This window comes from Haliotis asinina, chromosome 13 (genome assembly GCF_037392515.1).
Source record: "Haliotis asinina isolate JCU_RB_2024 chromosome 13, JCU_Hal_asi_v2, whole genome shotgun sequence".
Taxonomy (NCBI): domain Eukaryota; kingdom Metazoa; phylum Mollusca; class Gastropoda; order Lepetellida; family Haliotidae; genus Haliotis; species Haliotis asinina.
The window spans coordinates 20246513-20274395 of NC_090292.1; the positions used below are offsets into that span (position 1 = coordinate 20246513).

The following is a 27883-nucleotide window of genomic DNA, read 5'->3' on the forward strand; positions in this document are numbered from 1 at the left end:
CTCCATAATTCATGTGCCGCTTCAAACGACCATCACGACGTTGCTATGGGGACTAATTCTAACCCCATAATTACCAGGACTTTCTTCGACGGTAAAATAATTAGACGCAGGAATCAGTTATTCGTTTAGCAATACATCAATACATATCACTGCTTATTATTAAATCACATTTCGAAAAAAGCCTCAACCAGTAATCTTTTTCGAAATTAGAGTAAAACACTAGCACGTAATACAATATACGCCAGCAGAGCACATCACTGACCTTGACCGACCAGTGACCTCCAAAGGTCAGGGAGTACCGCAATGGGAGTTCAGCAGCATTACAGGGACGTACGTGCGTGTTTATATTGACATGCGCGAAGAGGTTAGACAATATTCAGCAGCGTTGTCTCTGACAACAGCGTTTTCAGTGCTTCGGCAGTGAGGTAGGTTTTGTCATTGGAGTTGTCATGCATCTTGCGCCTTTAACCATTACTTACTTACTTCTAGATGTTCATTAGCCCAGTTTCCGGACTGCTTGATTCGCGTCACGTAGGCATGGTCGTGTTGATAATTTCCCCATGCAGTAAAGTCTATTAACCCTCAATGCTATTATTCGATTTGAATAAATTATCGACTGATTTAACGTAGAGCGAACGTTACTGAAATGCTTACGTGTATACATGAGTAAACTGTTAGTGATTGCCCAGGGTGACGTGACCCAGCGGTGCGTCGATGCGAGGGGGTCCGTTAATGTTGTCAGTCTAGGGTTGAGGATTTGGTAGTTCATATCGAAAATCATGCTGCCTCTTCACATGGGGTGTGAAGCCTGATGGTTAAAGCGTCTGCTCGCCAGACTGAGGACCCCCTAAAGCACCTAAAAGATGCGTAAAACTAAACTCACTCACTCACTCACTCGCTCATCGTATAATGCCTAGTCGCTGTGTGCATTACATAGTGGGTTGGTGAGTAGGATTCAAAATATCAGCGGTCTTAGTTAATCTGACTTGAAGAAAATGATCAACTGAACAAAACTTATTTATTTTTGTTTGATTTATAGATACCATATGTTCACTTTATGTTGTATTGATGTGGATTGCATAGAAAATGTATTTGTGAAATGCAACAAAACAGCTCTAAAGCAGCAGTTTAATTGCATCACAAATTCTGTTTCAGTTTGTTATGATAAAAGTAAACTGTGGTACCTTACACATGTACTTGAGTACTTGAAATAATAGGAAATGATAAATATGATGTTTTCTATGTCGGTAAAATTGGTATCATTGGTATCATTACATTCCAAAACTATATTTGTGATATCAATGTTTCACATATTTATTGAAGAGTGTTAAATAATATTAGATTTTCATATCAGTAAGTCTAGTCTCTCAATGATTTATAATAAGGCAAAACACCTCAGTTTTATTGATTCAGATCTGAAACTGAATATGTTGAATTTATAAAGGTGTTACTGATAATAAATTGGCGAATAAATATTACAACAGCCACACATGTGTACATGCCTTAAAATCGACTAATACTTAGTCTCTGTATACATATATATTAAAGTAACAAAACTAAGCTATATACATTGAAAAGGAGACCCAGGGAGACTAGAGAAACAGAATCTACGGAAGTCTAGACTTCATTCATTCATAGCTTTAGCACTGCAAAGAGGGCTTGACAGTAGGGAAAATAATTCAGGACTGTGAGATTGAATAGCCTTCAAGCACCAGTAGCATTTGACTGACCTTGACCTTCTGAGTATGTGTCCCCCATGTGCCATCCACCTTTCTCCAGCAGTGATATTTATTATGTCTTCATCTGACCTGATGATATCCCTTCCTCTTGTGCTACATGTCACTGACTACATCTTGATAAATGCCATAGTACATCACCCCAACTCACTTAGTGAAACTGTTTTCCTGCCAAATGCTTTTACCTAGTGTCGTCCCGTGTGATGCCGTTTGCACATTTGGAAATATGAATGTTTTCTGAATGAACCTCCCTCCCTCACTCACTCACTCACTCACTCATTCACAATAAGCCATTGACTTGATGTTCAATCCTTTCTTCAAAAAACTCTTTAGCTTTAGTGAAAAGTCATTGATAACTGTACTTTCACCAAAATAATCAGGTCAAATGTTTGGTGACTGGGCAGAAAAGATGCTCAGTGTATGGTGTCATTCACAGAGTAACTCTGGCAACACAAAATTTGAAAAAGGTATTGTCAATCTAAACAGCTAGCTAACTAACTGTAAATTTACAATAGTACGTGTTGTCAGTACAGTTACAGAATACCGGAAAACTAATGTGGCTTTAAACCTAATGCAAACCCTAAACTTAACCTTAACCCAAACGTAAACTCGCTTGCTTTCCAAGATGGCAGAAGGTGTTGGGTATTTTGTAATAGTGCTGTGTGTTTAGAAATGACTAACACCTACTTCACAGAAAAAATAACCCAAAACAAAACCAGATCCTAAATTATCTTGATAACTGATAAAGAGGAGCTCAGACACTCTTCATTGTAAGAACCATGAAAATCTAGACTTGCCACATATTGTAGACTTACTTGTGTGTTATTGTTTCAGGGTCTGTTTGACAATACCTCTTATCATGTAGAGTAGGAATCCCTTGTTTCAAACCAGTGCAAATCCACTGGGTCTTCAACAAGCCATGCTTGTCATGAGAGGCGACTGACGCGATCAGGAGGTCAGGTTTGCTGACTTGACTGACGCATGTCATCTTATCCCAGTTGTGTAGATTGATGCTCATGAATTGATCACTGGATTGTCAGGTCCAGACTCAATTGGTAACAGACTGCCGCCATATAGGTGGAATATTGCTGAGTGCGGCGTTAAACAAGAAACAAAGAAAACTAGCTTTGATGGAATGTGCTCCTCTAGTTTCATAATGCCTAAATTCGAAATTGGCCATCTAACACATTGTACGTCAGAAGAAAGGACATTTTGATATGTCCATGGATTCAAAGACTTAGGTACACTAAACTTGACAATTATAACAATATTTGTGAATCTGAGATATACATACGTTTGCTGAATTATTCATCAATGATTTGTTAAATGTTGACCATATGAAATCATAACTGACTGTCTTTGAAACCTTAAACATTTCTCATATAATGAGAAAATGGCAAATATATCAAATGGCATATCACATTTATTTTCAGCTACAAACATTGTTTCACAGACCTGTTTGACTGTGCAGTCAGTCATATTGTTTCACAGACCTGTTTGACTGTGCAGTCTGTCATATTGTTTCACAGACCTGTTTGCCTGTGTATTCAATCATATTGTTTCACAGACCTGTTTGACTATGCAGTCAGTCTTATTGTTTCACAGACCTGTTTGACTGTGCAGTCAGTCATATTGTTTCACAGACCTGTTTGACTACGTACTCTGTCATATTGTTTCACAGACCTGTTTGACTATGTACTCAGTCATATTGTTTCACAGACCTGTTTGACTATGCAGTCAGTCTTATTGTTTCACAGACCTGTTTGACTGTGCAGTCAGTCATATTGTTTCACAGACCTGTTTGACTGTGCAGTCAGTCATATTGTTTCACAGACATGTTTGACTATGTACTCAGTCATATTGTTTCACAGACCTGTTTGACTATGTACTCAGTCATATTGTTTCACAGACCTGTTTGACTATGCAGTCAGTCATATTGTTTCACAGACCTGTTTGACTATGCAGTCAGTCATATTGTCTCTCAGACCTGTCTGACTATGCTGTAAGTCTGAAATTCAGTAGCTCCCAGTCAATTTTGTGTAACTTAATTAATTTTTCAATCAGAAATCAAACTCTGATTTTTAGTGTTTCAACTTCATTATTATCATAAAATAGTAACAACCTTTTCAGATGACGAAGTCTGAAATAATGTTGAGAAGTGATAAGGTCAGACTACAAAATTTCTGCAAGACAGTGCACAGGAGTATATTTTACCTCTCTGAACAGAAATTTTGCCAGGAACAGAATATTGCTGACTTGCAGTGAACACTGTTTCTGAATACAGTAAACTTCAGTGACACTATTGCTGATGTCAGTGACAATATGACAGAATGCAATGAAGAATTCACTGCCAATATTGCCAATATCACCTGTAGACTCAGATGTTGCCAAGAATGGAAACGCCACCCAGCACCTGTGGCCAACTGTGTTTGAGCTCAGAGGAAACTAATGAAGGCATTTTGCACATGCCTGTATTGTGTTAATTGATTTAAAACACCGGCATGTTATGTACAGTGATTTGAAATTGTTCATGTGTAGCGGTTTGTATTTATTGTGCTCAGCAATGTTCATTCAGAAGTGATGGCCTGGACCAGCTACTTTCACACAACCAAGTAGGATTCAGGTAGAGGATCCATGAAGATACTGGTTACAATTGGTGAGTGAGTGAGTGAGTGATAGAGTGAGTGAGTGAGTGAGTGACAGCCACATTCAGCAGTATTCCTGCAATATCATGAGGGGTGGGGGTGGGGGAGTGCTGGGTGAGTGAGTGAGTTTAGTTTTACACCGCACTCAGCAATATTCCAGCTATATGGCGACGGTCTGTAAATAATCGAGTCTGGACCAGACAATCCAGTGATCAACAACATGAGCATCGATCTGCGCAATTGGGAACTGATGACATGTGTCAACCAAGTCAATGAGCCTGACCACCTGATTCCGTTAGTCGCCTCTTACTACTAGTCTAGTTGCCTCTTACGACAAGCATAGTCGCCTATGATGGCAAGCATGGGTTGCTGAAGGCCTATTCTACCCCAGGACATTCTCAGGTCCCATCCTGGGTGGTCAGACTGGCAGGTATTTCAAACTTTTCACATCGTATTTATGTGGGGAATTGAACGCTGTCTCCGGTGTGATGAAAAAATGCTTCAGTCACTACATTACCCCATTGCCCTCTGTAATGCAGTAAACAGGTAGTGTGAGTTGATAAAGTTTCTAGTGCCACACAGGCAAAGTATTCTCGCCCAGGAGCTGAAGGGTACATTACTCGTGTCTTCATTTCATTTCATTTTATTTTGATACAGCAATGGGATGCTTTTAATGATTCATTACCATATGCACATTCATAAACAAAGATTGAAATTACTTGGATTACAAGCTTGGTTGAGATGAGTAACATAATTGCCCCGATAACATTCTGGAGCCTCAAAAACTTAGAAATAATAGCAAAGTTGTTATTTTATGCAGCCAGTGGAAAATAAACATAGGCCAAACCAATTTTATTTCTTGTTTCACAGTTTTTTCCTCAGAAAACCTAAAGGCAGGAGGGAATAACAAGTCAAAGTAATATTCCTTTTTAAATTCGAACAGCATTTATCTTTTGGCAATTCATGCAGTGTATATGGGGGAAAGAAACCAAAACAATCTAAAACAAATTTTCATTTGAGTTTACATTTTTGGCCAATAGAAATATAGCAAGTTCATTTTTTTGAGGAGAAAAATTAATTTTATTTATTTTTCACATTTTTGAAAAAATATGCCAGGTCTGTAGTACAAGGAATAAAACTGGTCTGGCCTGAGCAAAAATGTATACTAACCAAAATCTGTTAAAACAAATATTAATATCCTTTATGGGCACGCACTTTAATTCCAGTGGGTATACTTTTATTCCAGTTGGCTCACTTTAATTCCAAAAGGCACGCTTAAATTCTTGGAGGCACACTTTAATTCCAGTTGGTACTAGGGGTTTTCCAATTAAATGAATTAATTGAAGATTGATCATAGTGACAGTTGTAGTTGATCATGTTTTCCCACAATCAAACACAAACAGATTTGGAACACTTGTTTGAATTAATATTTTGCATTAATTTGTTTTTGCCTGTGTTGTAAAATTTATGCTACAAACTCATTCCAGTTCTTGCATGTCCATGTCTTAAGAAGTCTCCAGAAGTCACAAAGGTAATCTTAGTGCAGTGTTAAAGAATCGGGGTTAAGGTTTAGTTAGTTTAGTTTAAACATATTTTAATCACAAAGTGAAAAAGATCAGCAACATGTTCTTAAAATTAGAGCTGTGGCGATATATCGTAGTATTGATAATCGTGATACTTTATCAAACGATAAATATATCGATACTGTTTTTGTATCGTGATACATATCGGTAGCATCAAATTGTTAATTGTCACTAGAAATTGATGGTTCTGTCAATATTTACACTGTTACTTGATATCAAAATATATTTATTGCTGAAGAAAATAACTGAAGATAGCATATCGTGATGTGTATCGTATCGTATTGTATCATTCCAAGATATCGCGATACATACTTACAATGATATTTTCAATAACAAATGACATGAGAAAGTTACACCAGTTATTAGCAACAGACTCTGAAGAAGGTTGATAGTTTTGGGGAAATGTTATAATGCAACATGTGTATACAAAGTGAGTGAATGAGTGAGTGAGTTTAATTTTACGCCGCTTTTAGCAATATTCCAGCAATATCACGACAGGGGACACCAGAAAATGGGCTTCACACATTGTACCCATGTGGGGAATTGAACGCGGGTCTTCGGCGTGACGAGCGAACGCTTTAACCACGAGGCTACCCCACCGCCCCTGTATACAAAGGAGACTACTGGAATTGTTTACATTTCCTCATATACAGATTACTGATGTACATTTTTAATGTAATTTCATTTTTATGATTTGTCAGATCTGCAAAGAAATTTAAAAAAACAGTGTAATCACAGAATTACTAGCACATATATCTTGAATAGCTTTAACCATGATATTTCTAGGATGAGGGTATAAAGAACAGTCTAAAAAACAGTGATGAGTATTTTTGCATGAGTTCCGATGCATCGTGGGATTCATCCGTGATGAGCAGCCCTACTCAGATCGTGCAGATCGTACAGATTGTAACATAGTCAACTAGCGCCATGACATGTCTTAGCATGTAATATGTTAAATTTTCTAATAATGTAAGAAAAGCACAGTTGAGCTGAGTTTTATGATGTTATACTCAATGTAAATTTTTATAGTAAAAAATACAGTTTCTTATACTTTCTTTATACTCGATGTAAATTTTTATAGTGAAATACAGCTTCTTACCTCTTTAAATTAAAAACATTGTTCAATCTAATAATTGATGGACTGGTGAGAATTTTTTATTCTTGTTCTTGCCTGAATTTCTAAAATTATAATGACTCCTAGAGCCCACATAATGAGGGATTATTTCTTTTCAGTCGATTGGACTTTTAATGTTTTGAAAATTATACAACAAAGACAGTTTTCTTATTCTTCTCTGCTAGACATTGCTGACACTTATGGTGGTTTCAAGCCTGTTTCAAATATAGAGAATTAAAGGAGGAATACTTTTTAAGTCCTGTAATGATTCTTGCAGCGTCCATGGTTAGCCTTTCGAATTTAAAACCACTTCTTTTCCACTGACAGGAAGTGTATTACTCCCAGTTAAAACATGCAGGTTACATGTGAAATTTGCAGATACATGTAGTGCAGTCTATTTTGGGTGTCCCTACTGTGATATCTCTGGAATATTGTTAAAAGCGATATAAAATGCACTCACTGAGATTGGCAAAATATGGAGACTTTCATCTGTATCTTTGTTATTATGACAGTGTGCATATTACGAGGAATGTAGTGTTTGTTTTTATTGTCTCAAGTATCTGGGCTCCAAATGCTTGAATGTAATTACTGACAGGGGGTTCGTTAGTGTTTAAAGTTCTGCTTTGAACACTGAAGACCTGGGTTCGGGCACCGACATGGGTACAATGTGTGAAGTCCATTCCAGGGGGAACATTACTATAAGCTGCATAAAAGCATTCGGACGGACGGACTGACGGATGGACGGATGGACAGACGGACGGACCCACCCACCCATTCACTCAATCACTCACTCACTCACTCACTCACTCACTCATGGTAAGCAACCATCTTTGTTGACTTTTAAATTGCTGACACACAAATGCACTGTGAGAGATTGCATGGTCTGCACATCAGGAAAGATAGTGACAGCTCCCATGCCTCCGACCTCTGATCTCATTGGGAAGGGTGACTCAAGAATCATGTGACAGGACCAAAACTCTGGTGGCAACATGACCTCCAATACAGACTCAGGGATGAGGGGTAAATCCATCTGTTTGTTTGTTCATGGCAAATGCCTGGCTTGTTGTACTCACATTGCGAGAAGTGTTTGTTTGCTTACAACTTGCTTCACTCGTTAGATTAAAGGCAAAGTGTTCGTTTGTTTACAAGATGCTGCACCCGTTAGATTAAAGGCGCACGTCAGCCACAGTTGATTGGGACTCAAGACAGCCTCCTGGGCCTCCTTTGACATTGTAACCTTTACTAAGGTTATCCGTAACTCCCATATTCAACATTGCACTAAGTTTACCTTAGTGACTTACTATCACCTTAGTGCATTGTGAAATGAGCCCTTGAACCACATCATTTTCTCTTTCAGCAGTGGAATAGTGCCGAAGTACATTATATTTCCTTCCACCCACCCTGTATAAACAACTTAAGTCCTGAATGAACCAGGTCTAGATTTTTCTCAGGTTGAAGAACCTCCAGTCACGGGTGCTTTTCTTTTCTTTTCTTTTTTTTTTAATATGAATGGAGTTATTTGGTTTCTATCAAACTTATTTATTTTCAGAGACAATACATTGGTTTATGAGACAGGTGTGAGAGCCTGTCAATTTACAAGAGGTTAATCAAAATTGACACATGATATTTAAAAAATAGTTACGAACTGACTGTGTTTGTCCTCTTGCAAAATGGCAGGAAATTCACCAAAGGAGCAACCTGTAGCATTGTTATGTACAACTCTGTACTTCTAACAATGATATACTGATGTCGTCTATATTTAGCCCCTATAATCACATAATTCCTCTACTTAGGGACTGTTCACAATTTATGAAGGGGGGTGTGGTTGTTGGGGTGGGGGGATATTTATGGAGAAGCATGTACAATGTTAATGTACATATTGCTTACCCCACCAAGTTTGTGTGTAAAAAATTGATGACCCCCAACCCCTTTACCTCCCCAGAGGTAATCCCCTTAAAATTACTAGTATCATCACTCCCCTTAGTCATAAATCATGAATGGTCCCTTACACAGTTAACTTGTCGCTGTTTTTTAGCTGAAATCCCATGCTTTTCAGGCAATCACACGGCACGTGGCTATGAATGAATATATAGAGCTGTACGTGACAATAAGGCTGACACTAAGTATGACAGCTGATACTTACTCAGATTGTATCTCGTAAGGAATCTTTAACCCATTTATTGTGGCTTTCCACACTAATGGAATTGAATGACAATCTTCATTCTGGTAAATCTTGCTTTGTATTTTTTGACAGTACAGCATGTGACAGTCCCTATCCCCAGATAAGTGTATCATCTTCTTGTCACTTCACATACATCAGTGGTATTTAAAACAGGTTTCACATGTTGGTAAAAAGGCACAGGAAGCAGTCGTCTCCTAGCAGTAACAAAGAACGCCAAAAGACATTTGTTTCTTGTGCCTGTTTTGGCATCATGTAAAACTTGTTTTAAATACAAATGATGTAGCTACGAGTTATCTTGTAGTCGCAAATTCGACCAGACTTGATACTATGAGTGTACCTGTGAGTGGCAGTCAACATGTTGAAAGTATTGGTATATTAGTATATGTACGGCTGTGGTCGTTTAATCATTCATTGCGACTTTTTGTTATTCCTCTGACCCTTGGCCACTGAGCCCTTCCAGATGATCATGGCCTTGTCATAGTAGCATTGATTATTAACTGTCATTCTGGGCTGTTCTTACAAATTTTTGTTACCCATAGTCAGTGTGCTCACTAGCCTGTGGCTAGTAATAATTCAAGAGGGCCAGTAAATCTCAACAGTCACTGGCCTGATTGGCTAATGAATTTGTTTGGGGTCATTTTGTTTTTTATCACTTTCTCCAACCTATAACCACACCTTTAATTCATGCAAGATTATGGCCTGAAACAAATGTTTATCATATTATAAGCTTAATGATTAAATCCATGTCTGCATTCACATTTCGAACTAGTAACTCTCAGGCATGACCAGCCCGACTGGCAAAAGTTCAAAATCATTTGACATACTGTCCACAGTTAGTTTCCAGAGATGGAAATAATGCATAATTTGTGTGCCATGGCATGATTAATATTGAATTTGCATGAATTAAATATTTTATTTTTTATGTGTTTTGACGTCATGGCCAGAATTGTAAGACGACACCACAATTCATTTAATGGAAAATACGATAAATTTGAAAAGAAACGAGTTATCACTTACATTTGCACCAAATAAAACTGTTTATTGGTGGCACTGTCATCCTCACAGCTAAACATTGACTTGACCATTTTGAATGGAAGTGTGCAAAACAGGAAATCTGTTTTGGGTGATAGCATTGTGGGTAAGTTTCTGGGTCTGGGATAAATGAAGCTAAACTATTCTTTCAGGTAATGTTCAGGAAATCCTGGTCTCAGCTTGACGGGATCACATGGTTTTAACAGATTTCTTGACAATGATTTGAAAGAAGATAAGTGTTGTGATGTTTTAAGTTAATTTGAAGCATACAAAGGGATGGGCTTGCTCATTTTCACATAGACATGCCTGAATTATCTCATTTCTGTCCCTGTTTTTGAATTAAAAAAGAGATGGTGGGGTAGCCTAGTGGTTAAAGCATTCACTCGTCACGCCGAAGACCTGGGGTCGATTCCCGACATGGGTACAATGTGTGAAGCCAATTTCTGGTGTCCCCCGCCGTGATATTGCTGAAATATTGTTAAAGTGGCATAAAACCATATTCACTCAAATAAAAAATATTGTGTGTTTTAAGTATCTGGAGTTAATCTATAGAGTCCGTTAGTGAGTGAGTTTGGTTAGTGATATTCCAGCAATATCACCGTGGACACCAGAAATGATCTCTACACATTATACTGATGTGGGGACTCGAACCCGGAAATTTATCATGATGAGCAAAACTTTACCACTAGGCTACCACTAGACTGCACTTGCATAATAACACCAATTAACAAACTAAACAAAAAGTATAACATTCACCCACATAATCAATGCGTTAGGTACGCATTCTGTAGCTTAACTACAAACTAGTATGCATGATTATAATGTCATACTATGCATATTTGCAGAATCAGGAACATAAATATGAACTGAGCTGCATTTTTTATTAATATACATTAGAAAGGTACCACATGATAGCAGCAAAACTGTAATTGAAATATGTTTCCACAGCAAGGATGTTCTCACTCATTTGGTATTGATTTCAAGGGACAACAGATATCCTCTGTTAAACCCCTGGGCCCATATTTTCAAAGCTCTCTTAACACCAAGATAGTTGTAAATGCTATACCGTTGAATTTTGAATATCTAAGAGCTAAGAGAGCTTCGAAAATCTAGGCCCTGATTTCTAATAAGCACAGGTCCTCTAATAAGTGCCAGGGGTAAGAAGCAGTTTAAAAAAACAAAATAAGTGTGGATTTGTAATAAGCTCCAGGTAAGTCTTTTTTTTTATTAATCTAGTCTATCTTGATCTAAAAATAGATATATTAAAGAATGGTCCCTAGTTTTGATGTAACGTTCACAAACACTAAATTATGATACACCAAGTGAGTGCAATAAGCACTTGGCTGCTTATAAGGGCCAGGTCAGGAAGTCTGTTGAAAAGGTGTGCAGGTGTTTATTGGTGGAAATACAGTACTCTGTGGATGCATGTATGATTGTGAAAAGGATAAATGTTTAAAATGGAATGGTATGAATATTCTTTTGTTGGTTCATCATAATACAAGCAACATATGTTGCATCGTGTTGAACAAACAGTTATGACAGAGATATCTGGATTGAATGGCTTCAACTTTGTGTCACATATCTGCAGTGGTATGTTTATTGATATATTTACATGATCATTCTTTTTCATAGTAAGTGAGGTGCTCTTTGCTAGGGTATATTATAAGTTGTTCTCGGGTCATAAGGTGAACATGAATTGATGTACCCTTGATGTTTGTTTGAGCCTGTAGGGTGGGGGGGACCATAAACAAACATCAAGGTTACATCAACCCATGGGCCCTGAAGGACCAGTGAACAACGTTTTCACCTCACCGAAACTTCAGTATAAATTTTGAACTGATTGGAGCATGGGTCTAAAACTGTTTGTAGCCATCGCTAAATTTTGCAGACAAGAAAAACAGATTCATCGATTTGCATTCGCAAACCATTGATAACTTCTGTATATCATGCATGACTGAAGGTTGTCTGAGATAACAATTTACTAACGTGAAATACCAAATGAGTTCAGCATTCCCAGCCTGGTACATTGAAACGTTACACACTTGTAAGCAGGGTACATTGAAAATAATAGAAAAGTGCTCAGCCAAGCAGAAAATCAAATTTATGTGAGGACATTAAAGATAATTCTGTAGACTGAAACATGCCCTGAGTTTTACCTCAACTTACTGAACATTGCGTCCATGGTACCTCGATCATTAGTTTTGAAGGTACTCGCAGGTCATATGAAGGTTTTGTGAAGGTCTTGTGAAGTTACAGTGAAGAGAACTGTACATTTTTATAATTTCTTCAGAGCCTGGAATGAATCATTGATCATGAGTGAGTGAGTGAGTTTAGTTTCATACCATACTCAGCAATATTCCAGCTATATGGGAGCGGATTGTAAATAATTGATCCTTGACCAGACAGTCCAATGATCTACAGCATCAGCATTGATCTGTGCATTTGGGAGCTGATGACATGTCAACAAGTCAGCGAGCCTGACCACCCGATCCCATTAGTTGCCTTTTACAGCAAGCATGGGTTGCTGAAGATCTATTCTATCCCGGATTTTCACGGGTCATTAGTTTTAGGGCTCCTTGCATAGATATGTTGTGGCAACAATGAAGAATATTTTGTGTTCCTCTGGACAGGTATAGTCCTGTGTACATACCTGGAATATCTGTGCCAAGAACCGCCATGACAATTTTGCTGTTTTACGTAGGGTTGAGTGGCCAATCTTACTAAAGTGCTGTAGTTCCCTGTGTAGATTTACATCATGCATGCCAGGAACTTGTGGTAGGTTTCAAGGTTGTCACTTGACACCCATACTTGTGGGTTCACCATAGTCAGGTAAAACATCTGTGGCCAATATAACATACATCATTTTGGAAAGAGGGAGTGTTCATTGTTTCAAAAATGTTTTTCATTACTTTAAATTATGCTTTTTTTAATCCTCCATACAATATTTCTTCAGCAGACCTGGCACATACATAGATAGATTTGGCTGTGTACTGGTGCCTTTCCCTAGTTTTGGATAACCGAGTAAAATAGTTTTGCGTTTCCATGGCAACAAGTTTGGCTTCGATTGAGCTTGGTGTTTGTGTTTTTTTCTGGAACAGAACTAATAAAAGCCATTCACTATTTTGTCACTGAATTTGACACATAAATGGATCTAGTGGTGAAGTTGTGCCTTTAGTGGTTTTTAGTATCTGGGTAAAATGTTTCGTGTTTCCATGGCAACAAGTTTGACTTTGACTGAAATTAATGTTGGTGCTTTTTTCTGGAGCAGAAAGTTAAAACTGTTCACTCTTTCATCACTAAACTTGGCACATAGATAGGTCTGGTAGTGGACGGGTGCTTTTCGTTAGTTTTGCAATTTTCTGTGAAATATGTTTTGCATTTCCAGGACAAAAAGTTTGACTTTGAATAAAATTGGTGTTGCTACTATTTTACGGAGTAGAACATTAAAACCTTTCCCAATTTCTTCACCAAACTCATCACACGAATGGGTCTGGTGATGTACTTGTGCCTTTTAATAGCGTTGAATTTCTATATAAAATGAAATTCATTTGTTTGCATTTTCATGGCAACAATTTTGATTTTGACTGAATTTGATGGTAGTGCTCCTTTCTGGAGCAGAAGTCAAAATTCGCCATAGTGATTCTTTCATTCAAACACTAAAAATAGTATGTCATAGTTTATGCCCTGTGCATGAACACATGTATGAAGGTTTAGGTGCCGGTACATCTAAAATGATTTTGTCCCAGGCTCTCTCTCTTTCTGTTTTTCTTTCACTCTTTCTGTCAGTCCACCTGTCCACCTGTATGCATGTTTGTCACTCTCTTCGTCTCTTTCATTCTCATTCTATCTCCATTTCTCTCTCTCCATCTTTCTTTTTCTCTCTCTGTTTCAGTCTCATTCTTTCTCTGTCTCTCATAATCTCTCTGCCTCTTACTCTCTCCACCTGTCTGCATGAATATGTCCCAGTCTCTTTTTACCTGTGCCTGTCTGTCGTGTTCATATCAGCGTTAATCCCAACTTCCTGTTTCAGGATCACACAAGATGCAGGGAAGTCAGCTTCAGCATATGTGTCAGCTAGACATAGATAGGGACTGTCACGGCCTGAAGAGGACCAGCATCATCTGCAGTATAGGTAGGCTGAAGGAGACCCTTAAGTGTCAAACAAGTTACAGTCAGATCTTTTATGCCTACACCATTACTTTCAGTGAACTCCTCCATCATGTAATCAAAGCAGCCGTGACGATGTGGGTGTCATTGTACAAGCGCTAGGGGCATCGTATATCACTATGGTAACCTTAGTACAATGTGGGAGGTAAGGTTAACCTTAGTAAAGGTTGATTTGTGAAAGGTGCCCCTGGGTTAGAATTGGTCACAGTAAGTTACCCATGCTTGTCGTACAAGGCAACTAACGGGATCAAGTGGGCAAATTTTCATATCCTAACTGTGTTGACTGATGCTCATGCTGTTAGTCACTGGATTTTCTAGATTTACAGACTGCCTCTATATAGCTGGAGTATTGCTGAGTGAGGAATACAACAAAAAGCCAACAATAACATAATCAAGAACAACATGCTAGAGTAATCTCCCCTTGATACTGTGTAGCGTTAGTGTCTTGCCAGATAGATTATTAGCATACCATGGCTCAGGCCAGTTTGCAAAATAACCCATGGCCAGCTAGCCTGTGGCTAGTAGAAATCCAACTGGGACGGTAAATGTCCACAGTGATTGGCCCGACTGTCTAGTTAATTTTCATGACCTCATTTTCTACATATATCACTCTGTCCAACTTGTGAGTGAGTGAGTGAGTTTTAGTTTTACGCCGCACTCAGCAATATTCCAGCTATATGGCGGCGGTCTGTAAATAATCGAGTCTGGACCAGACAATCCAGTGATCAACAACATGAGCATCGATCTGCGCAATTGGGAACCGATGACATGTGTCAACCAAGTCAGCGAGCCTGCCCATCTGATCCCGTTAGTCGCCTTTTACGACAAGCGGAGTCGCCTTTTATGGCAAGCATGGGTTGCTGAAGGCCTATTCTACCCCTGGACCTTCACGGGTTCTGTCCAACTTGTTAAGTTATAATGCACTTTTATGCAGGATTATGGCCTGATGAAAATGTTCATCATATTAGCAGCTAATGATAGAACCGTGTCTTATGCTTATCAATTTTTGCAAGTCTTTGCTTAGTTTCTAGTGCATTATCTAGTGGACTTGTAACTTACATAGCTAGCCTGACCGGCTAGCAAAATTTGAGAACTATTTCTCACACTAGCTCAGGTCGCTGCTTATTACTGTTAGTCACTGGTTTGTCTGGTGGATGTTGACAGATGGCAGTCATATGACTTTAATGAGGCTCTGTGTAGCATTAAACAACAGAGAGACATTGACCCACCAGTCTTACTGGAAAAATTACTGATCCTGACAATTTTTCACTAGTGTGTATTTCAAAACACTCATGGTGTAATGTAATACATGAACAATGGTTCTAAAATCCGACCCGTGAAGGTCTCGGGGTAGAATAGGCCCTCAGCAAACCCATGCTTGCCATAAGAGGTGACTCTGCTTGTCATAAGAGGCGACTAACAGGATTGGGTAGTCAGGTTCGCTGACTTGGTTGACACCTTATCGGTTCCCAGTTGTGCAGATCGATGCTCATGTTGTTGATCGCTGGATTGTCTGGTCCAGACTCAAGTATTTACAGACTGCCAGCATATAGCTGGAATATTGCTGAGTGCAGCATAAAACTATACTCACTCACTCAGACTAAAAACCCTACTGTCATTGTTTTTACAACAATGATACAATGAAATGAGGGCAAATGTTGGCCAAAAATACACTTTTGCTCTTATTTTGTTGGTCATGTTGGCTTGAACTGAAGCCAGAATTGCAACTCTTGAAAGTGAGTGAGTCTAGTTTTACACCACCTGTTAGCAATATTTAGCAATATCACAGTAAGGGTTATCAGAAATGGGCTTCTCACATAGAATCCATGCGGGGAATCAAACCTGGGTCACTAGGCTACTCCATAGCCCCAAATGCTTAAAAGAAAAGAAATCAAGCTGTCAACTATTTGAAAATGTTCAATAATTTTAATTTAACCTAGGAACTGCAAATACTGCCTTTGTTGTGTGATATTTTCACTTTGTTGGTTGAATCATACCAGCATTACTTCACACATGGAAAAAATATTAACATTTGAGTGTTCCCCAATGGGCCATATGCAACTTTAGTGGAAAGGCGAAGAATGGAAAGTCTGTTTTCATAAACAAGCTATGTAAAAAAATCAACAAACAATTTTAGATGCACTATGCGTAGAGGTGAGTGAGTGAGTGAGTGAGTGAGTGAGTATAGTTGTAAGTTGCACTCAGCAGTAATCCAGGCGGAAATGTGTAAATAATTAAATGAGCCTTACCACCCGATCCCATTAGTCGCCTCTTACAACAAGCTTACACAATGCTTAGAGAAAATGGCACCCTGAATTCAAATTAAAGGGACTTTCAACATAAAGTGACTATTCATCCTGCCTCTACCGTGCATTGTTAAAAGTCTTTGCCCCAAAACGTTCATTTTTTTTTTTTGAAGGACCATCATGCAATTCGGTTGACATTCTACAACAGCTGATTAAAAAAGGTGTAAATATCTTCTGTATTAACATGGCTCATGGATCTCAACAGGTGAGTAACAAGGGAGGTAATTTTGTATTTAGTGTGTTGCTTGCCTGGTAAAGGTTTCAACATTTCAGCTTAATAAAGAAATCTGGCTTTAAAAAAAGTGTGTGCTTCTGGTGGGTCATGGACAAGAATGACAACAGTGAGCATTAAGGAATAAATTGTTTGAAACTCATTGATCAGGACTTTAAAAGAATTATTAATTACCAAAATGTTCAATCAATAAGGTACTTTTTGCAATATTTTTGCAGTTTTCTGTCATAAGGTCTCTCTCTCACATTGTGAAAAACCCTCATGGTCCCCAGTCAGTTTACCAGCTGCCTTCCACCAAATGAAGCTACCTGAATGTTGTCATCAATATTATGTTTACTAGTGTTTTGTTTATGCTGTCCAAAAAACTATGCATAGACGAGAAATCTGTTTCGAAAATGTTGTATGTTCAAACATGTATAATTCATCCACAAATAGACTTTAGAGCGTGAAATTTTACACAAGTGTAGAAGGTGGTAATTTCTATAAACCAAGTGGATACTTTTGGATAACAGAGATGTTGAGCGCGATGGTGGCGATGTAGCACAACTCCGACATCGGGTAACCTGACTCTCAGACCAATCTCTTTCAACCTTTTCTGTACATTTTGACAATCATCTGAAGTCCAGGGACCCAGGCAGCTGTGCTGTCACCCGTCGCAGTATGATCACGCAACTGTAGTACACTTTTGTTGCATATTTTGATGATTGTTTGAACATAATAGGTAATTAATAGGTTTCTATAAAAACAAATCTCCTATGTGATTTTCTTTGGGGATAGTTTATATACTACTCAAAAGACCTTAAGGACGTCTATAGGTCAAATAGCCTGACTCAGATATTTACAGCTTGACATAGCTAATAAAAGTGGTGTAATATGTGCTTACATGTTATTGTGTTATTATGTGATTTTGAGGGCACGTCATTGTGTGTTATAATGTTATTATCCCTTCTTCTTATTGTGTGTTATAATGTTATTATCCTGTCTTCTTATTGTCAGTTATGTTATTTTTATTGCTTGTTATTGTGAGTTATGCTATTTTTATTGCTTGTTAGTTTTGTTGCTTGTTACTATGTTATTTTTTTGTATGTTATTGTGTGTTATTTTGCATGCAGGTTGTTGTGTGTTGTGTTATTTTACATGCATGTTATTGTGTGTCATGTTATTTTACATGCAAGTTATTGTGTGTTGTGTTATTTTACATGCATGTTATTGTGTGTCTTGTTATTTTACATGCCAGTTTTTGTGTTATTGTGTGTTGTGTTATTTTACATGAAAGTTATTGTGTGTTAAGTTATTTTACATGCAAGTTATCATGTGTCATGTTATTTTCTTGTATGTTATTGTGGGTTATTTTATTTGCATGCATGTTACTGTGTGTCATGTTATTTTGCTTGCATGCTTCTGTATGTCATGTTATTTTGCTTGCATGCTTCTGTATGTCATGATATTATGAGCCATGCTGTTTTTGATGAATATTATTCTGTTTTATGTTATTTTGTATACATGTTGTTATGTGTTATGTTATTTAGCATGCATGTCATTTTTTATTCTATGTTATTTTTCATGCATGTTATTGTGTCATGTTATTTAGCATGCATGGTATTGTGTGTTATGTTATTTAGCATGCATGTCATTTTTTATTCTATGTTATTTTTCATGCATGTCATAGTGTGTTATGTTAATTTGCATGCATGTTATTACCTCGTTCAAAATCTTTAATCCATTGTCTATGATATTCCTGAAATCGTTTTGAAATTTTAATGTTGTGCAATTTTTTTAAGATGAAAATGTTGTTCTATGAATCATTAAAAGGATTTAGGGAAAGGTTTTATTTTCCTGCTTTCTTTCACAGCAACATCTGGCTACTGTTGACAAAATAAGAGAAGCCGAAAGACTTGCCAACAAGAAACTCCCAAACAGGGTTGCCATAGCGATAGACATATCTGGACCAGGCATTCACATAGGCAAGTTAAGATCGGTAAGAAGGGGAGTTTGTGGTCTTCAGTGGCCTAGAGGCATCTCCTACCTAGCAACATCGTCCCTGATGGAGTTACTTCTGTATACAATGAGATGGCCATGTGTGAGCTAGTAGTACCATTGTGGTCTAGAGCTCCTTGGCTAGAAGCATCAGTTTAATTTCTCTTAGGAACACAACCAAAATGAGTGAGTGAGTGAGTGAGTTTAGTTTTATGTTGCCCTCAGCAATATTCAAGCTGTATGGTGGCGGCTGTCTATAAATAATCAAGTCTGGACCAGACAATCCAGTAATCAACAGCATAAGCATCGATCTGCACAAATGGGAATCGATGACATGTTGCAACCAAGTCAGTGAGCCTGACCATCCCATCCCGTTAGTCGTCTCTTATGACAAGCAGAGTTACCTTTTATGGCAAGCATGGATCCACAAAAAAAATGAACAGACTTGCTATTATAGAACATTGATGCTTCTCGTAGTGACTTAAAACCACACTCAGTCACAATTTGGAAGTGGATTGCTGAAATATGCTACAATTGTGATTGTTACATGGTTTGCTTGAATAATTATTCTAATATACATATTTGAACTTTAGAGAAGTTTGTTCAGCCAATAACCTTAAAACTATTATTTTGACTGTCTAAATGAGAGGTGCAATGAAATATCGATTATGATATAGTAAGTCTTTTAAGTACAAATTTGAACATAAAAGTGTTTGAGCTTGGAAAACATTTACCTCTTTTCTCCTAGTATAGTATCATGTTCTTTAGTCATGTTGATTTTCATCCTCTGAAATAGCACAGAGCCTTGTCAAGTATGTTTCTCTACATGATCATATTGTGTTTTGCTAATTAATTATTCGTGTTAGGAATTAGTTAGCAGGCCCCGATTTCTCAAGTTTTGACTTATGTCAGAGTTTTTACTCAAGTTCGAGAAAAACAGGAAAATACATTCCCCACAAATAAACTGAAATTGATATTAAACTCATACATAATATACCATTTGAGTTTGGGGGATACATTACTTCAGTTGTTTGGGCTTTTTATTTTTAAAAATCAGTTGAGATAAAATTCAGCTCAAACTCAGTTTAAAATTTGAGTAAAAACTTAAGTTTGTTTTGAGAAACCAAGGCCTTATGTAACTATTCACCCAAAGTTTCATGAATTTTGGTATTGGTTTAGTTGGTTAGTGGGATTCAAAGAGGTGTAACTGTGACATAAACCCACACTCTTTCATACTAAATATCATTTTATGTTTTAGTGAGCTACAGTGCCTCTCATGATCTTGTTTTATATAAGGAACCTAATGGGTTGGGTAGGACATGCTGTAACTATGGCATGAATAGCATAATTTGTTGTTTTATTAGGAACTTGGAGGTTCAATGGTTCTGAAGGATGGAGACAAGGTGAGACTGACTGGGGACGCCACCTACAGAGACTTGTGTGATGCAGAGCACATCTACGTCGACAAGGACGAGTTGATCAGGAAGGCTGTTGTTGGAGACACCATCTTCCTTGAAGATGGCCCACTCAGTATCACAGTGACACACAGAGGTAGGTTCAGCGACAATACAGTAACTGTTCAAGGAGGATGACATGTTCTCTTTTAACTGGATGTCTTTTTCTTTTAACTGGATGCCTATTGATTTTTTTTCCCTTTCTCTAGCATGTCTGGTATGCTATGTCAGGTACGTCTTTTCTGGTCTGTTTTCTCTGGTAGGCTTTCTGTGGTAGGCAATCTCTGGTAGGCTTTCTGTGGTAGGCCTTTTGTGGTAGGCCATCTCTGGTAGGTCTTATGTGGTAGGCCATCTCTTATAGGCCTTCTCTGGTAGGCCATCTTTGGTCAGGCTTTCTGTGATAGACCTTCTCTGGTAGGCCATCTGTGGTAGGCCTTCTGTGGTAGGTTTTCACTGGTAGGTGTTCTGTGGTAGACCTTCTTTGGTAGGCCATCTCTGGTAGGCTTTCTCTGGTAGGCCTTCTGTGGTAGGCTTTCTGTGGTAGGCCTTCTCTGGTAGGATACCTCAGGTAGGCTTTCTGTGGTAAGCCTTCTCTGGTAGGCCATCTCTGGTAGGCTTTCTGTGGTAGGCCTTCTCTGGTAGGCTTTCTCTAGTGAACCATTTTAGAGAGATGTTCTCAGGTGAGCCCTCTCTAGTAAACCTTATGGTAGGCATTCTCTGGTAGGATGTATCTGAAGGCTTTCTCAAGTAAACCTCTTTTTTAGACCTGTCGTAAGCCTTCTCTGTGAGTCTTTATCTGATAAACCTTTTCTAGGAGGCATCCTCTGGTAAACCTTCTCAAGAAGGCCTTATCTGGTAAACCCACTCAGAAAGGCCTTCTCTGGTATGCCTTCTTTATAAGGCCATATCTGGTAAACCTTCCCTAGAAGGCAATTGTCTGGTGTACCTTCTCTAGGGGACCTTATCTGGTAAACCATCTATGTAGGCTTTCAATGGTAAGCTTTCGCAAGTAAACCAATCTCTAAAAGGCCTCTTTTATCTGGTAAACCTTCTCTAGAAGGCTATGAGGTAAACCTTCCCTAGAAGGCCTTATGAGGTAAACTTCTCTAGAGGGTCTTATCAGGGAAACTTTCTCTGGTTGGCCTTCTCTGAACACCAGAAATGGGCTTCACACATTGTACGCAAGTAGGGAATCTGGGTCTCCTGCTTGACAAGTGAACACTTTAGCCACTAGGCTACCCCTACGCCACCTGAATGGAGGAGTATGGTGCATGCACACAAATGATGAAGTATTAACAATATGTTGAAGTAATCCTTGTGAGACTTCATCCCTCCTTCATCCCTAAGGCCCTGTGTATCTGGACTGTACTGTGGAGACAGGGGGTGTGCTGCGAGACTACGACGAGTGCCACTTGCCAGGAATGTTGACAGGGAGACAAATGTTGTCAGACAAAGATGTGGATGACATTGTATTTGCACTGAGCAATGAGGTGAGAGTCGTCATATCCCAAATAAGAATCAGTCCTTATGCTGTTGATCACTGGATTGTCTGGTCCAGATTTGTATATATTTGTATATCTGTCTTATAGCTGGAAAATTACTGCGGTGATAAACAACAAACAATCAATCAATGCTAAGATTAACAAGATTCCCGAGTGTAGCTATAGAAGGTATTAAATTGTATAAAATACCTCAGTTTTAGTGCAACTGAGTTGGGGGTTCTTTTTCTATTTTCAGTCATCTGAACTTTATGTGATGCAGCGTTCACGAATTGTGTGAACAATTACTACAGATTTGCTGACAGCCCCAGTGTCCTTTATATTATAGGATGAATTTGACTGAAGTTGTTATATGTGACATGATGTTTAGAAATTATAGTTTTGTTAATAATTTCAGTGCCACTTATAAGAAATGTGTGTTTATTTTTTATTCTGTGAGTGCTGTGAATTTTCAGTGCTGTAGTTGACATGTTATAAAACATTTAATCCTCAGATATATGTGATCTTCATATCATGACTGTAGCGCTGCAGTTGACATGCTGTAAACCTGACCATTACAGGACCCAATGTCCTTTTGCTTTGAAACACTATTCGTGAACTCTAGTGATTGCAACCCATGAATGTTTGGGATAGAATATTGAATTTCCAATACACATGCTTGTCGTAAGATACGATTTAGGGGATCGGGTGGTCATTCTCAATGACATAGTTGACAGATGTCATCAGTTCCCAATTGCGCAGATTGATGCTCATGCTGTTGATCACTGTATTGTCTGGTCCAACTTGATTATTTACAGACTATGGCCATATAGCTGAAATATTGCTGAGTGTGGCATAAAACCAACTCATTCACTGGTGATGGCCAGTCATTCATTTTTGGCCATGGTGGTGGGTGTTGTCATTCATAACAGTAGCATCGGTCTATTTTGTCCATCTCCTTGGAAATCATTTATGAATAAAGCTGCAAATTCAATATAACTTGTAACTCCTGAGTTCATACAGGTGGTGCAAATCTGACAGCAGCCATATTGAAAATCAATTTTATCGCTATTATTCTGCTATTTTTGTTCCAATGAGGTTTGCAATGTTTGGTTTGCTGTGGTGATGAACACAGATGTCCTCTTATGGCAATATTCAATTTCTGATCATTCACTTTATTCCCTCAAAACTTTTTTTCACTGTAAACTTCTCTAAAATGCTGCAGACTGTGCTTCAGTTAAAAATGTTATAAAACCTTTTTACCTCTGATAGATATCATCTTTGTATTGTGTATGTGGGGCTGCATTTGACATGTTGTAACACCTTTATTCCTCGGACGGATATGATTTTCATATCATAGGTATGGATCTTCAGTTGACATGTTATAAACCTTCATATAGAGTTGTATGATCTTCATATCATGAGTGTGGAGCTGTAGTTGACATGTTATAAAACATTTATTCCTCAGATATATGTGATCTTCATATCATGAGTGTGGCGCTGCAGTTGACATGCTGTAAAACCTCTATTCTTCAGATATATGTGATCTTCATATAGTGAGTGTGGCGCTGCAGTTGACATGCTGTAAAACCTCTATTCTTCAGATATATGTGATCTTCATATCATGAGTGTGGCGCTGCAGTTGACATGCTGTAAAACCTCTATTCCTCAGATATATGTGATCTTCATATAGTGAGTGTGGCGCTGCAGTTGACATGCTGTAAAACCTCTATTCTTCAGATATATGTGATCTTCATATAGTGAGTGTGGCGCTGCAGTTGACATGCTGTAAAACCTCTATTCTTCAGATATATATGATCTTCATATAGTGAGTGTGGCGCTGCAGTTGACATGCTGTAAAACCTCTATTCCTCAGATATATGTGATCTTCATATCATGAGTGTGGCGCTGCAGTTGACATGCTGTAAAACCTCTATTCTTCAGATATATGTGATCTTCATATCATGAGTGTGGAGCTGCAGTTGACATGCTGTAAAACCTCTATTCTTCAGATATATGTGATCTTCATATAGTGAGTGTGGCGCTGCAGTTGACATGCTGTAAAACCTCTATTCTTCAGATATATGTGATCTTCATATCATGAGTGTGGCGCTGCAGTTGACATGCTGTAAAACCTCTATTCTTCAGATATATGTGATCTTCATATCATGAGTGTGGCACTGCAGTTGACATGCTGTAAAACCTCTATTCTTCAGATATATGTGATCTTCATATTATGAGTGTGGCGCTGCAGTTGACATGCTGTAAAACCTCTATTCTTCAGATATATGTGATCTTCATATCATGAGTGTGGCGCTGCAGTTGACATGCTGTAAAACCTCTATTCTTCAGATATATGTGATCTTCATATCATGAGTGTGGCGCTGCAGTTGACATGCTGTAAAACCTCTATTCTTCAGATATATGTGATCTTCATATCATGAGTGTGGCGCTGCAGTTGACATGTTATAAAACTTTTAGACCCCAGGTACATATAATCTTCATATCATGAGTATTTTACTACAGTTGACATGTTATACACCTCTATACCCCAGATAGATATGATCTTCATATCGTGGGTGTGGAGCTCAACGATTGTACAGTTGGTGAGAAGAGAACTTGGAATCAAGGCTGATGAGGTCAAAGTCATTGCCAAAATTGAAAACTACGAGGGTGTGAAGCGGTAAGTAAAGGTCGAGATAAGATCACAACTCTCTTTTTACTAATTACATATGGTCATGGAACTAAATGTGTAATAGTAACCATGATATTTGACAATTATTTCCACTTTTCATTATCCAACTTCTAAAAATATCTATCAAATAACTCAACAATATTTGGTTTCCTGGGATCTATGGGAATCATCTGAGTTGACTATGAGGGAGAAATGTCATTGAAAACTTGCTTCAGCTGCACCTGCACCTGTTACAAAGTCTGTTGTTACCATGGTTGCAATGCATTATTTTACTATACTATACTATACTATACTATACTATACTATACTATACTATACTATACTATACTATACTATACTATACTATACTATACTATACTATACTACTAGATATGTATAGCGCCGATATCCAGTTGGTTCAAGTGCTCAAAGGCTGTTTGTGGTTTTCTCTCATTCAATGGATGTCCATCACAACAGCACATAGAATTTTCAGTCTCAACTCCCTTGGGACCATACAACTCTTGCAGCCTACCAGGCCATCGACTTAATGTGGCTTTCCCATCCTTATGAGATTTGTTTTTTACTCCTTTAACTGTTCCACATCCACAATATATAGAGAACTCAACATCACATCTTTTGAAATAAAGAAAATGTCTATCCATAAAATTTGTTCATCTCCATAATGCTTGCCAGATAGTTCCCTGTGCAAGTCTGATGGAGGTAGAAATCTGACAGTACCAAATTATGAAAATTATGTGGAGTGTCAACCTTGGAGTCAACTTTGTGTGCAGACTCTTTCCGTGTTCTCACAACCACTAGTGTACAGTACACAACCATGTGCACTTAAGTACCCACGAATCCGTTGGTATGTGGCCAGATGGTGGCCTCATGAATACGTGCAAACATTGTGTTGCGGGTACAGCAATGTGCTGTTAACTTGGAAAAAGTACTGTAACTGTGTCCCAGTCCACCCAGCTGTAAATTGGGTACCTTGTTTGGATGAGACTTGTTGTGCCTAATGGCTGGGTTGTATTTTTGTCAAGAACAGGATCAAAGAAATGAATTTATTTTGCCAGCTCAAAAGATATAATCCTAATGTTTTACTGGCCTAAACTTACAAGAAGCATTTTTAGATTGTGTTTTGCCCCTTATACACATCATGAATGTCCAAAAGTAAAATACTTTTAGTATTTAAAAGGAATGTTACAATGACTATTTGGGTTTTTTTATTTTCCCTCCTGCCTTTAGATTTTCTGAGGACAAAAATCTGTATAAAGCAAGAAATATAACTGATCTGGCCCTAACGTACCATCTCAAAATACCACAACTCCATCGAGTGAGTGAGTGAGTGTTGCTGCTTTTACCAATATTCTGGCAATATCATAGCAGGGACACCAGAAGTAGACAGTTTTTCACTCTTCGCACCCATGAATCAAACCCAGTCTCTGCATGATGAGCAAATGGTTAAACCATTACACTACACGCCTACTCTCAAGACATACACGTGAAATATCAATTCATGAATATGGAGTAAAATAATAGCTCTTTTTGATAAAAACATAATCTCCTTTTACATTTTCATGTCTCTTATAGGTATGATAAGATCTTGAAAGTTTCTGATGGCACGATTGTTGCTAGGGGCAACCTTGGTGTAGATCTACCGCCAGAGAAAGTGTTCCTTGCACAGAAGCTTATGATTGGTCGGGCTCGACGAGAGGGGAAGCCAGTCATCTGTGCATCACAGGTAACAGATATGTTGGAGTCATCAACTGGAATCAAGATTCCGAACATGGCAGTCTGTAGGAACTGCTTGTTATCCCCCGCAACACATTTTGCAGGGGGTATTAAAATGCACCCCATCTGTCCGCACATATATCTTTTCCGGAGCAGAACTCTAAAACCGTTCAATATTTCTACACCAAACTTGACACATAGATTGTGATGATGGTTGTCTATTGGTGTACTGGTGCCTTTCATAGTTTTGGAATTCTGAATAAAATATTTTTGGCGTTTCCATGGCAACAAGTTTGACTTGGATTGAAATTGGAGGTAATGCAGAGGATATTGATGCCTGTGTCTTCTTGTTTTGAGTCTATGCTCCATTCTCGATTATGCAGGATATTACGTGTATCCTGCTGTTTTTCCTTTACACTCATTTCTTTTCTTCAGGAATCTTTTTTTTGCGTGTCTGTTTAAACGAGAACTGCATGTTTAAGTAATATTCTTAGGATACGTCATTCTGATGTAAATAATCTAGTCTGAACCACTGTTGGGGTGCAAGCACTTGTTAGCCTCTTACAACAAGTATGATTTTATTTTGCCTAACACTAAGTGGCATCCCTGTTTTCTCTGAGAAATCTCTTCCTTGTGAGCTTGAACCAATTATCACAATGAATCAATATATATGTATAAATTTGACACTGTTTTGCAATCCAAAGCTTTGACAAGAGATGGAAGACTGACAGCTAGCTGCCACAATTAGCTACTCATTTGGTGCCTCACTCAGAGATTGTGGGTTTGAACCCTGCATTGTCCTCAACCCAAACTTGTACAATTTATACTTTTCTAAGAAATCTAACATGGCATTATGTATTCATAGCTTGGGAGCCATGCCGATTTACACTTATCAGAGGGATGCACAAAGTCTTAGGTTCAGACTATCAGTTGTTCGAATTTTGTGGAAGCCTGAGTGGGTTAGACGGCTAACTTTTGTGCTGGTGATCTGTCCTTTACATAGGAAGTTTAGCCCCAAATATAACGTTTCTTATGTTTGACCACTTTCTGAACAGCATTATTTGCTTGGAATTTTCCTTCCTTTCCTGTCTCAGATGCTGCAGAGTATGGTGCGTAATCCTCGACCTACTCGCGCTGAAGCAGGAGATGTTGCTAATGCCATCCTTGATGGTGCTGACTGCTTGATGCTGTCAGGGGAGACCGCCATTGGGAAGCATCCAGTCAAAGCTGTGGAAACAATGGTTGCTGTAAGTTTTGTTGTTTGTTTGCTGTTAAACGCCATACTCATTAACATATGGCAGCAGTCTGTAATAAACTAGACCATTGATCATCATTATGAGCATCCATCTACGCAATCGGGATGCGATGACATGTGCAAAACTACAGCATGATCACCCAATCCTGTTAATCAACTCTTACGACAAGCATGTGCAGAGCCCTGTTCCTTAAAGCAGCCTTAACGCTAAGGTGATCGTAACTCCCATACTTAACATAGACTTACGACTGTTGTAGCGCAAAAATCAGTTTGTGGAGCAGGGCCCAGAAGACCCTGATCTTCATAGGTATGGT

The 27883-nt window shown here is 38.4% G+C and overlaps 1 protein-coding gene across 1 annotated transcript in view; it reads left to right on the forward strand.

The window, feature by feature from the left end:
- LOC137259223 (pyruvate kinase PKM-like) overlaps window positions 1–27883 on the forward strand; it is a 37018-nt gene that overhangs the window by 2340 nt on the left and 6795 nt on the right. The window contains exons 2-9 of the mRNA XM_067796842.1: window positions 14323–14424; window positions 16879–16970; window positions 18850–18975; window positions 20339–20525; window positions 21776–21918; window positions 24462–24589; window positions 26174–26324; window positions 27409–27561. Of these exons, the coding sequence (XP_067652943.1) occupies window positions 14334–14424; window positions 16879–16970; window positions 18850–18975; window positions 20339–20525; window positions 21776–21918; window positions 24462–24589; window positions 26174–26324; window positions 27409–27561 (1071 nt within the window). The 5' untranslated portion in view covers window positions 14323–14333. The remainder of the gene's footprint in view (window positions 1–14322; window positions 14425–16878; window positions 16971–18849; window positions 18976–20338; window positions 20526–21775; window positions 21919–24461; window positions 24590–26173; window positions 26325–27408; window positions 27562–27883) is intronic.